General features: G+C 37.7%; 1 protein-coding gene across 1 annotated transcript in view; it reads right to left on the minus strand.

The window, feature by feature from the left end:
* The window catches only part of EYS (eyes shut homolog), a 1,118,553-nt gene that overhangs the window by 27,877 nt on the left and 1,078,345 nt on the right, over positions 1–12,331 (minus strand). The window contains exon 46 of the mRNA XM_074861787.1: positions 8,075–8,249. Within this exon, the coding sequence (XP_074717888.1) occupies positions 8,075–8,249 (175 nt within the window). The remainder of the gene's footprint in view (positions 1–8,074; positions 8,250–12,331) is intronic.

Here is a 12,331-nt window from a genome sequence, read left to right on the forward strand (position 1 = left end):
CAGCTAGTAACAGGAGTCTGTCAGCAACTGCCTTTCACTTAGCCATTATTCATTTGATAAATCCTTATAATTGGCACATCAGAGGTAGGTTTGGTGAAGCACTTGATGGAAAAGATTATAGTGGATTTGACCATGAAAGAAGTGCCAATCTGAGTGTTATGTATCTATGATTGTAAATCTATACCATAAGCAAATTTTCTAAACTGACTGAATCATTGGACTTGTTAGTGTCCACTACTCTTTATGACTTTCTCTCCTCCAGGTCAGGAGAATATAACAAAAAAAATTCACACTGCCCTGTAAATTTAAAATGAATTCTATAGAAATTGTTAAATACAGAATACATGTGGCATTGATGTTAGCAATGTCCTCCTTACTAAAAAGAAAAAGTTTCAAAATAGTTAAAATGAAATATGTTAGGCCTATTTGTATTTTAGAATTTAGTGACACTTTATGATAAAAAATTTGTTCCCCTGAATAAAAGCACTTATTGATTTTTTCCCTGGAAGTTTTCTCTCTCAAGGCTAAGAATGAAACCTCATATTTTTTGATTGATTCTTAGCCCATGTCTTTTTGTGTATGTGCAAAATCTTGAATTTTTCTTCAAACTCATGGAGCTACACTTTCTCCATTAATCAGCCCACTGTTTCTTGGCAAAACATAATGAGGAGTCTGTGAAACTCTGCTGTTTCACCAAACCTTCAGATCAGACAACAACATGTAAAAAAAGCACAGCCAACAAGCCCTTCAGAGTGATAAACAGTTATTTGGAATGAAGGGGAAAAGAGGACAGGACCTTGCAAAAACAAAAGCACCTCAATTCATCAAAGTCAGCATCAGAATGCTTTCTGTCTCAGCTATAAATGTTATGCTTTGATGCATGAAAACTACTGAGAAGGGGAAGTAATTTAAAACCCTGAGTGCAAACAGAAATGTCTATTTCTTGGGCTGTGAAGCAGGCTGTTTGGAGCTGAGGCTACTGCTGTCGGGCAGCATACACAAAGATTCTTCCCTTTTCCCTTGCCTGTGTCTGCATATGTCTGTTTAAGTTTCTTTTCATTATTGTCTTTTAGGACCTAAAAAAAGTTAGGTTTTTAAATTAGTTGAAAATTGTTTGCACAGAGCTGAACATGTTGCCGTGGCCTGCAGTGGCGAAGGTCTACGAACAAATGCAACCTCTTCTACTTAACACTCCTAAGGAAGTTGGAGCGGAGTTGAGAGGTTTAGATCCAAAATTTCCTAATCTTAGAGAGATAAGGAAAGAGACAGCATTTCAAATCCATTCCATCATGTGGCCTGCCATGCTGGTCTAGTTTTATCTATATTTTCTCGGTTGTGGTTGCTTGTTACTTTTCCAGACCAGGAGAACCCAATGGCTTGCAACATCATTAGTGCCTTGACTCTCAGGGCTTTAAAGACCCATTTAGAATCATAGAATATCTTAAGTTAGAAGGGACCTATGAAGATTGTGTCATGGTTTTGACTGGGGTAGAGTTAATTTTCTTCCTAGTAGCTAGTTTGGGGATATGTTTTGGATTTGTGCTGAAAACAGTGTTGATAGCTCCGCTGAGCAGTGCTTACACAGAGTAAAGGCCTTTTCTGCTTCTCACAACCACCCCACCAGTGAGTGGGCTGGGGGTGCACAGCTGGGAGGGGACACAGCTGGGACAGCTGATCCCAGTGACCAAAGGAATATTCCACACCATATGACATCATGCTCAGCATATAAAACTGGGGGGAAAAGAAGGAAGGGGGTAAATTTGGAGTTATGGTGTTTGTCATCCCAAGTAACTGTTACACATGATGTAGCCCTGCTGTCCTGGAGATGGCTGAACCTGCCTGCCCATGGGAAGCAGTGAATGAATTCCTTGTTTTGCTTTGCTTGTGTGTGCAGCATTTGCTTTACCTATTAAACTCTCTTTATCTCAGCCCATGAGTTTTCTCACTTTTACTTTTCTGATTCTCTCACCCATCCCAACACAGGGGAGTGAGCATGCGGCTGTGTAGTGCTTAGCTGCCAGCTGGTGTTAAAGCACAACAGTCGTTAAGTCTGTCACAAACTGTTCAGAAACAAGAAACTTCGTAAAGAGGATGTCTCAAACAACTCAAGTGGGACACCCTGTGGGGGAGAAGCAGAGCGAGCTCTGCAGAGGTGAGGTGGTGGGCCATTTCTCTCCCCCTCCCTCCTGTGGTTGCCCAGAAACAGAACTTGACTAACTGCACAGGTACAAGCCAGAGAAAATGAGAACCTTCTGGAACAACCTATTGCACATGCATAAAAAACACTATATAAAGGCAACACCCCACGTGTGTCTTTGTCAACCCACCAGCTAAGGACCAACCTGGCTACTCTGCCACAGGATCCAAGGGTAGTGACTCCCTTTTTCCTAGCCCCTCTTCCTCTCTTTTCTCTTTCCTCTTTTTGCTCTCTCTCTCTTTCTTACATATATTCATGTATATAAGTGTCGTACAAATTGAATTGCAGTCAGTTGATCGTTGACGGGTTATTAGGAAAATAGTCTCATCGTCAAAGTGCCTTTATTCATCCCAGGATGGTTATCAGTGGATTGTTGCCAAACTGTCTCCATTCACTTACTAAAGTGGTCAGTTAATACAAGTCACCAGCACAATTGTTACTCGGAGTCATTATCAGGAATTCAAAAGATTCACCCCCCTCATAACCCACCACGTGGGACAGGACAAAGTCCAACTCCCTGCTCCTTTCAGGACTACCTAAAACTAAATCATATGACTAAGAGCATCATTCAGATGCTCCTTGAATTTCTTCAGATATAAGAGGTGAGATTCATTCTGAAATCAAGACACCTCATTTTATGTTTTGTTAGGTGCCCAGATGGCCTCCAGTTGCCTTCCTAGAGGTATCCAAGAGAGGCAGCTTGAGACCAGGGAGACAAGATTCTGACAGAGACCACTGAATGCTCAAGTTTAGGCAATGGGATCCTTGAGTAGGTGCCTGAGCTCATGTGCTAACCAATGGTGATCCACCTGAAACAGTCAGGGGAACTGGAGAACTATCCATCCCACAAACCAATACATGCATGATTCTAATAATGAGGTGCTGCATTCAATTGCCTCAGCACAGGCATTTAGTGCCATCTGACATGTCATGGTGTACCTGAGAGATCTGTTTGAAACTAGCAGATAAGACAGAAGAACTGCAGAAGACTTGGCTCTGCTGGACACCTTATGAAGACCAGAAAAGGTATCCCAGGATCTGTGCCATTAGAATGTCAATGTTTAGACAACTGGAAAGGCCTGGACCTCCACTGACTGTGACAGGATCTTACACATTTAGCTCATCTGGAGACACTCTAAGTTTATGTGTTTTAGGAGCTAAATCTCACTGCAAGACACTTTCCTGTTTTCAGGGTTTCTGAAGAACACAGAATAAATTGATTCTTCTATATACTTTTGAGTTCTCAAGAGCAACTGCCAAAATGTCTCTTCTTTTTTCAATAGCATATTTTTATGTGGGGAAAGGATAGTAAGGCTTTCATATACAACTTTAATAGTGTGTCTGAGAAGAAATTGGATAATATTGAATCCCCTAGTTTTGCAAAGGACTCTTAATAGGGTGCACTTCACAGCATAATACATGGCAAAGTCACCCAGTTCAGGAAGAAAGAACTCTCAAATTCACAGCTCCCTGAGAAATACAACAAAAGATCACTTTCAATTCTGGAAAATTTCAGATACCACTTCAAGTTCTGTAATCTTTGTATTTAGGAAGTTCAAGTATGGTTTAATTTAATGTCTTTTTCTTGTTTGTTTCTTGTCAAATGCTTAACAGTGTCATGCAGCGTTCATAGAATGGCTTTCTAGGCTCAAAGTCCCTTACCAATGCCAAACTGAGCTCTCAGATAAGTAATACAGTTCCTACATACATAAGGACAACAGGTTTATGCCACTGTTGATTACAGACCAAACCCTGAAATTTATTATATGCAAATTCAGGCAACATTTTAAAAAAATAATGAAAAGTGTTTTCATTTTATAAATTATGTAAACAATATATTTGTACGTTACTACAAAAAATCCTAATCAAACCAGAAGCATTTCTTGTAGGGAAATAACTAAAGGTGCTAAAGGATTTTTCTGAAAGAATTGGAAAATTTGCTTATATCCAATGTAGTTTCCTAAATTAAACATAGAGCATTCTTACATTATACACAGAAAATATCATGCTTAAAATGTCATGCTCAGTGTTAACAAACCTGCAACTTCCTATAGTTAATAGTGCAAATGTGGTGTCAAATCAAAAAAATAACCTTATACCAGTAAAGCAGGGATTCAGCTCTGCAAATTCAGACATCTGCATCTGGGTGTCTACATGTAAGATGGGCATATACTCAATGGAGATCAGAGGCTCAATTAATTTACCTATTTAGTGAGAACAGGCAGATGTTTATTGTCATCTGAAACTTCCTAGAATATCTCATCTGGCCTCCAACTACTATTCCAGGAGGAACTGTCACATTTGTCAACATCATATGGGCATCTCAAATACTGCAGGACATCTCAAATTCATATTGACCTGTATTGGCCACATCAGGCTACCCAAACTACTGAAGATTTCTGAGTATAGTTCTTAAATTTGTATTATATTGGAACTGAAAGATGCTGAGCAATGAAGGACATCTCTAAATAAAAGTGGCTTTAAATTCAGGCAGTGGAAAACTAGATCATTAACGAAAAATAGTCTATTTTCAGGTTAGAAGGTAAAAATGGAGTCTGAAGAAATTAATATTGGAAGGAAATTAACTATAAGCAGAGAGAACTATGGAATGCTGCAAAAGTGTCCCATTAAATAAGCCAAATTGGATGACAATTTTTATATATTTTCCACCCAGAAAAGTAGAAACTTTTATTGATCTAAACCACAACAATTAAAGAGAGAAACACCTTTTCCCTTACAAACTATAAAAGGATGTCCTTGCATTAAATACTGGTTCCATCCTTGCACTGAAAATTGGTTCTAATCAAATCTAAGCTAATGATGAAACTATGGCAGCTCTTTTTATGGGGCATCCCTCTACCATATAGGGGTACGATTTAATTTCCTAAATCTAAGTGACTAGTGCTAGTTGAAAGCTATAGAGTACTGAGAAATCCATATGAGGCTTGGAGATATGACAGAAAACTTATGCAAGTCCTAAGCTCTTCTGAAGCAGCAGCTGAAGGCCAAATGGTCTACCCAGGTTTATCTAGTGACACTACATGCTTACATTTAGCAAACTGAATCCTGCTCATTATGTCTGATGTTCTGTTCAAAGTGAACACAAGACATATTTTCTTCTCTTACTTCAGCAACAAGTAATAGCCATAAAGCATCATAGACAATCTTGTTATATGTAATTTTCTATTTTGTATGATTCTGCACCATAAATAATGGAGGATATTATTGTCCCTTAAACATAGGATTCTTCATTTTATTATTCAAATATTTCCTCTTTATTTTGTTAATATTTTGTTTTATTTTGTTAGTAATTGTGCCCTGCTGCTGACCAGAATGTAAAATTTAATTAATATTTCTTCTTCTATTTAAATCAAAGCATTATCCCTATAGCAACTGAATCTACAGTTTAACAGCATTGCACACTTTCTGGCAGGGTGGTGAAAGCAAGACATAAAAATAGCTCAAAACAGCAACAAAAACCTCTGGAGAGATCTCATTTCAGGAGAAAAAATATTTGAACACAAATCCAGTTCCCTCAAGGACTCTGCTCTTCAAAGGAACACAGATAATTTGAAAACAGAAAGAAGTTCCCCCTGAGAAAATGTGAGACAGTATTCATAGCTACTGTACATTGACAAAAATGATATGCATGCTACAGCCACACCTCTCCGGCAATATTTCACTTTTTTGTGAGAGAAAAAAAGTGGCCATTATTGGTACATGCATATATAAATAGTCTGTGAATACCTAGCTGTCCTGAAATACGACGAGAAGAATATAATTCAATAGTAGGTCACTACAAATTAAAAGCAAGCAAACAAAACACAGAAAAAACAAATTACACCCTTCCTCCAATTTTAGAACAGTTCCTAAACAAATCTGGAATACAAATTATGAAACTATAATGATGAAAAAGAACTTTGCCTATAATATCAAGCTTCCCATGTAGCTATGTCACTAACTGCCACCTTAGCCTGTCACCTGCTTTCCAAACCTTCTCTAGATCTTGCTGGTGGTGGCTCTGTGTACCTTATACACATGAATGTTTACCCAGCATGGCTGGGTAAGTTGCTGAGGCAAGGATTTAGGGTGGTGTATGTGGGCAGACGGTAGTGGCACGCTTCAGGCTACATATCAGACATTTTTTTTCTTGCAGTTTTGGTTTTGTATCCCCTCTAATATGCTCATAAATGAAAAGAGTGCCTTTCTCCTTTCTTGTTCCTCAGAAAGATCAAATACTCTGAATGTCAAGAGTTTAACAGTTCTGGAAGGATCCTGCAAATTGTAATAGTTGGGACATACTGTAGCACAACAATTGGAAACCAATCCCAAATGATATCTTTCAAAGCATTTCTTTCATTACTGTATTTAAGAGAATATAAATATGCTCATAAGGGGAATGGGAAGGGAACTGCATGCTTCATCTCAGGGATGAATTTTCCAAATTTTAGTACAGCCTTACCAGCTTTAGAAGCACTAGTTTCCTTAAAAGTGAAGATTTGTCTCATGGGCAGCAAAACCAATTACCATATAATTCTCTCTCTAACACTCAGGTGGACTGTTTTTATCTTGACAGGTATACAAAGTTTTCTTTGTAGCACACAGAAGGACAGGTCTGAATTATGCATAGAGGCTCCACAGTGCAAAGCCTGTTTTTTTCTTATCCGTCTTGCTGTCTGCAGTGTTTTCAGATGCTTTAAATCAACACTTCTCTCTTTTTGAAAAAATTATACAAATACATGTAAATAAATGAACACATGTAGAAACACAAGGGGAAGCAAGTATAATTAATCTTGGCAGATACTTTTAAAATCAAAAGTACTCCTCAGCAAAGGTTTTACAGATGAGTTACAAAGTGTTTGAAAACAAGATTTATTACAATGAAAGTGTTGACACACAACAGCAATTTGGAACTGCAAAGGTAGTTCCTTCTTGTATGCCTTATAGTCTGGACACTAAGATCCATCTACACTTAGTGACAATGTATGAAAGACCATAGACTTGTCTTCTGGGCCAGCTGTCCTTGCCACCACTTATCCCATAGATCAGCCAGGTGAACAGCTTATATGATGAACTGACCTAGTTCAATTTTAACATGAGCTCCTTACTAACACACCTTATTTTGTTTGAAATGAATTAAGAAGGTCCTACACGAGCAGGCCAGGCAGCAGATATGGAAAGACAACAGTGAATGAACACTTGAGAATGGCCTGAAGAGTGACCAGGGAAGGTGCAGTTGAGAGTCAGGAAGGTATCCACAGAAATTACAACTGGAGGTACAGAGAACTGTGTGTATTAGGGAGAGATTGAGCAGGAGAGAAGGATGCACAGGTGCTAGGTAAGGGAGGTCCTAAGGATTTAAACTGGCTCAGAACTTTCTGATGTTGGGCAGTCAGTGGTTTACTCCAGAAAGGGGTTTTTAGATGAAAATACTAATTTCCAGGAAACAGAAGTCACCTAGTTTTGCCCCATCACCCATGTTCAGACGTTAAGACCATCAAGCTCTCTTCTTCTCTATTTGTTCTCTGCTAGCTAGACTGATCACTTAGTTTTTAAAAAATGTCTTACACATCTAGTTCTTCTCATGCATTTTGTAGTAAGTCTGAATGCCAGTGACAGAACAAGTCCATGGAATTTCTTTAAAAATTTACCCGGGAAGTGTCCTAACATAATTTTAATATTTTAGTTTTGATTTTATTCATGTAAGATTAAAATTTTCTGTGTAACTGAATGAACCCTTCAGAAGTTTTCTTTCTTTCTTTCTAATAAAATGATAGGCTCCTAGAGACTTCTGTTATCAAGCCACTAAATTACCATAGCAATTAGTCTAGAGATCAGCCTATGCTGTAGTCTACAAAAAAAAAAGAAAATACTTACTAAACAGTAGAGCCACTTTCTATGCACTTCCCACCATTTCTGCATTTTATTAAATTGCATGGGGAATCTTTACATTGTCCAACATTGCGACCAGAATTGGGGTGACCTTCTGGAGTCCCTGGTGATTTAAACTCTTGATTGATGCTGGTGCGAACTTGAACATCAAAAATGCAACCTCAAAAGTAGAAAGAAAAAATAAATGAAGTTTAAAACAGACACAGAAATTCAAAACAAACCAAACAACAGGACAGTGTCAATCCTCAATGAATGTGTTCCGCCAGAATGTCTTCAGTGGATGAACAACTATACCATCTACATGAGCTAAAGTTATGCTGGCTACTTTCTGTTCAGGCAAATGAGTGGATGATTGTAAATTCTTTCATTTAATGACAGTTAAAACAACAGAAGTAATTTCTTAAGGGACAGATAGAATACAAAGTCACTGACTGAGGAGTGACTAGGTGAAATTTTTTGTTTACACATGCATGCTCTTACAGGAATGCATCTATATCAGATAAAAGTGTTTCAAAAAAAAAAAAGAAACACACAAAAAAAAGGAGAACAGACACGAAGAAGTCTCTTTAATGTAAAATATGTAAGAATCCAGAGAACATTGACTAATATAATGCAGGCAGGGAATGTGGACTTGAATTTCCTTAGGTTGAAAAGGACCCTTTCAGGGAAAGACCCAGATTCTCCCCTTTCTGAGTGAATGCCTCAGTCCCTGGTACATACCGATCATGTTGCACATGACCACATTTTTAAATAGGTGTCTGCTACTCCTTTTGGCCCGTAATATCTGAAAATAATTCAAAAGTTTTATGTATACTAGTAAGGTAAACACTTCCAGGGCCTGTTACTTGATCCTGTGAGCAAATGACCTGGTGTAGTCATGATTACATTGCCAAACTTTTATTATTTTCCAGAACAGTATAGCTGCAGCCAAACTACTGATGGGAAATGGTCCCTAGATTATGTTAAGTACACCAAATACACCAAAGAATTGTTTGGAAAAACAATAGTTGTCACAGAACAAATATTTGTCCGGAACCATTGTAAAAATTTATTTGTAGAGATGATTGAGTGCTAGTGCCTGCATCTATGCCCCGATGTTCTTTTAATTTGCTAATACATTGGTATCCCAAGTGAAAAGAGGAGCCAAAGCTTCAGAGTGAAGCAGAGATGTTCCCTACCTGCTACCTCCAGGCACCTCCTGCTTAGCCTGTAGTTCCTGCTTAGCATGTAGCTTTCTGGGGATTGCCCCTTTGGAGAGTCTTTGCTCTTCCTAGTGACTGCACAGGATGGTTAGCCTTACGTGTCTAACTTAATTCATCAGTATTTCTGAATCATGTTTCCAGATCCACATGCTTATTTATGTACTGCAAAACTGAAGATTATGCCACAGATTATATCCTTTTGGATCAAACCCTAAGTAACTTTTCAAAATGTACCTGAACATCCAAGTGATTTAAAGTCACATTTAAAGGTAGCCTTAAGCACTTTTGAAATGTCATCCAGATCTATACATAAATATATACAATTTTAAACTAAAAATCAGGTTTTAAACCACTTTAGTTAAACCAGTACAGTACTGTATCTGGAAATGTTCATACCTTTCTAACCTGATTTATACAATTTCACTGAGATATAGTGAATTCCCATAGTTCTTGAAATCATGAGAATAGTAGGTATTCAGCAGTGCATGCCAGAGGCTTTCTGCTTAATATTAAAAGCAGGGAAAGGATATGATATAGAGATTGCAAGTAATCATCACACTTTTTAAAAAAAATCACTTAATACAAGTTTTTGCACGATTCACTGAAATTGCATAAGAAAAAGACTTGCACCTGAAAGACACAATGAATGTCTAATTGTAAATTTTTTTTATAATCACATAATTTGTTTTGAACAAATTATAAATAATATTTATAGCAAGATAGCTATTTTAACTACAGATAGAACAGTGTTAGTAAAAGCAGCTTTCTTAGACACGCTTTTTCCATATTACACACATTTTGTAATTCTGTTTATATTGACATATAACTGGTAATTCAAAAACTCATATTAAGCAATTTAAAATAACCTAGTTTGATGATTATTTGCAGTCTTCATATTATTGCTTCTTTGCTTTTAACAGTGTTGGTTTTAGGCCACCGTATGCCCAGTAAATCCTAACTAATATTTCATCTGTTTATCAGTAGTAGATAAAGCATGTTCTGTTCTCCTGAGTCTTGTTAGAGTGCTAAGAAAAAGCAGCCCAGAGCTCTGTGTAAACAATGGAAAGCACCGTGAGTACCCAAGAACCAGTAAGGTCATAATGGAAAATAAACTGGCATTTGTGTTGATGACTATAACTGTACCAGCAGAACATCTAGGTTAGAAACAGTTCTTCAGCACTTGTAAACAAAGCATATAGTAGGTACAAGAGTATTTTGGCCCAGCTTTATGAGTTCAACTGAATTTTTAATTTTTTTTTTTTTTTTAATTTCTTCTACTTCTTAGTCAGTGAGATGCAGTTGAAGGACTCAGAGCACCAATTTCATCCTGTCGTAACAAACACTATACAAACTTCTGCAGAGGGATCAGCTGATGAATGCGCCTTCTTTCTGACCTGAATTCCCTCTGCTCTGCCAGTTCTGGGCCTCTTTTAATTAGAGACTGCCAACTATTCTGAACAGTGGAGAGGTTTCCTGAAAAAGCCAAGTTTGCGAAAGGAACTCAGAAGTTTCTGAATTTGTGAGTCAAACTTGGTTTGATTCTGAAGATCAGAGTTTGATGCAAGTAAGATGAAATAAAATAGAACAAGACAGTGCACATACTACCTTTTTGTTTGTAACATTTGTCTAGTGGCTCCTTAGACCATGCTTAGAGCTTTCTGTCAATGACTTTTTCTTACCCTTAATTTAATCTATAGCTTTCACCCAGTCAAGCAGAGCTCACAAACCACCAAAGAGCCACCAACATTGGATTAAGGAAACTTCAGAGTTTATAATAAAAAATATTACTTCATTTTTCAGCTTTACTTTTTTTTCAGATATATCCTTATCATACAAACAATCTTTTCAAAAATTTGTCACTAGTCTCCCTTACCTGCTTATAAGCATTTGGTACTAATTTGACTAAAAAATACACAGAGCAGGCATTTTCAAGATGTACTAAAAATGCAGCAAGAGAACCGACAGAAATAAATACATAGATAAACTATGGTCTATCTGAACACAGTACTGAATTTTCACGTTTCTAAAATTCTATCTGTCCTAAAGGGCTTTGCTTTTCCCCTGTTTTTCTTGCCTGCTTGTGACTAGTGGGGTGTTTGTCTAAAAGAGATGATCCCCACAATGACTTCCCAATGCGCTCTGAGCTGTGACCCAAACACCCAGAGGGCTTGTATGAATCATACCAAACTGATGCAAGAGGCAACACTGATTAAAAACCACTTCAGAAGTCACTTCCCTTCTGTGACATCTGTGATGCAGGAACATAAAGAAAAGTAGTCTTTGCTCTGACAGGCTTGCAATGTATTCTAGCTTATTATGAACATAAACTTTGACCACAGAGTTATATTTGTATCTATTTGGAACTCAGCTGAGTTCTGGGTTTACTTTATTTTTAAAAGTGACTGCAGTAGCTGGAATTTTATTTACTTTGCAAAATCATTATATGAAGAGGCAGCACTCTCAGTGCTAATGAGGTTCCTTAACTGTTCAGCTTTATGGTAAAAGCTTCTTTTGCTGTTTTACTCCTCCATTTAATACTATTTGCTGACAAACAACAGATTGTTTCTATAGCCATACTTCATCCTATTTATGAACAGAACCACAGGAACAATCAGTTGCTCCTCTCTCTCTGCTCTTCACTTATTTCTAGATGCAAGCCCTGGTTCTCCATCAATTGCTTCTTTGGCTAGAGACTGCATCCTGCCATCGTGGTAGCACAGAGAATGAAACCTCAAAATGTTCCCTCTTTTTTCTCGCTGACACCAGATTTCTCTCTGCCTGTCTCAGAGATGTGAGGTCTGGAAATCGAACTGTAACTTCTGGCTTTTTCAGAATAATTCTCTAACTTGTTTTGTATAGGTGAGTCACAGTGCTGAGTTGTGCAGACCTGAACATGAGGCAGTTGGTTTTATACTCCATTTCAGATTGTCCATAATGAGCAGGCTGAGTCTCTCTGACCACAAGACCTGCAGCTATCTAAAACCCACACGGACTTTTTAGAGCATCTGCAGTATGCTCTGCTACACATCTCACAAAACTC

This window comes from Strix uralensis, chromosome 3 (assembly GCF_047716275.1).
Source record: "Strix uralensis isolate ZFMK-TIS-50842 chromosome 3, bStrUra1, whole genome shotgun sequence".
Classification (NCBI taxonomy): domain Eukaryota; kingdom Metazoa; phylum Chordata; class Aves; order Strigiformes; family Strigidae; genus Strix; species Strix uralensis.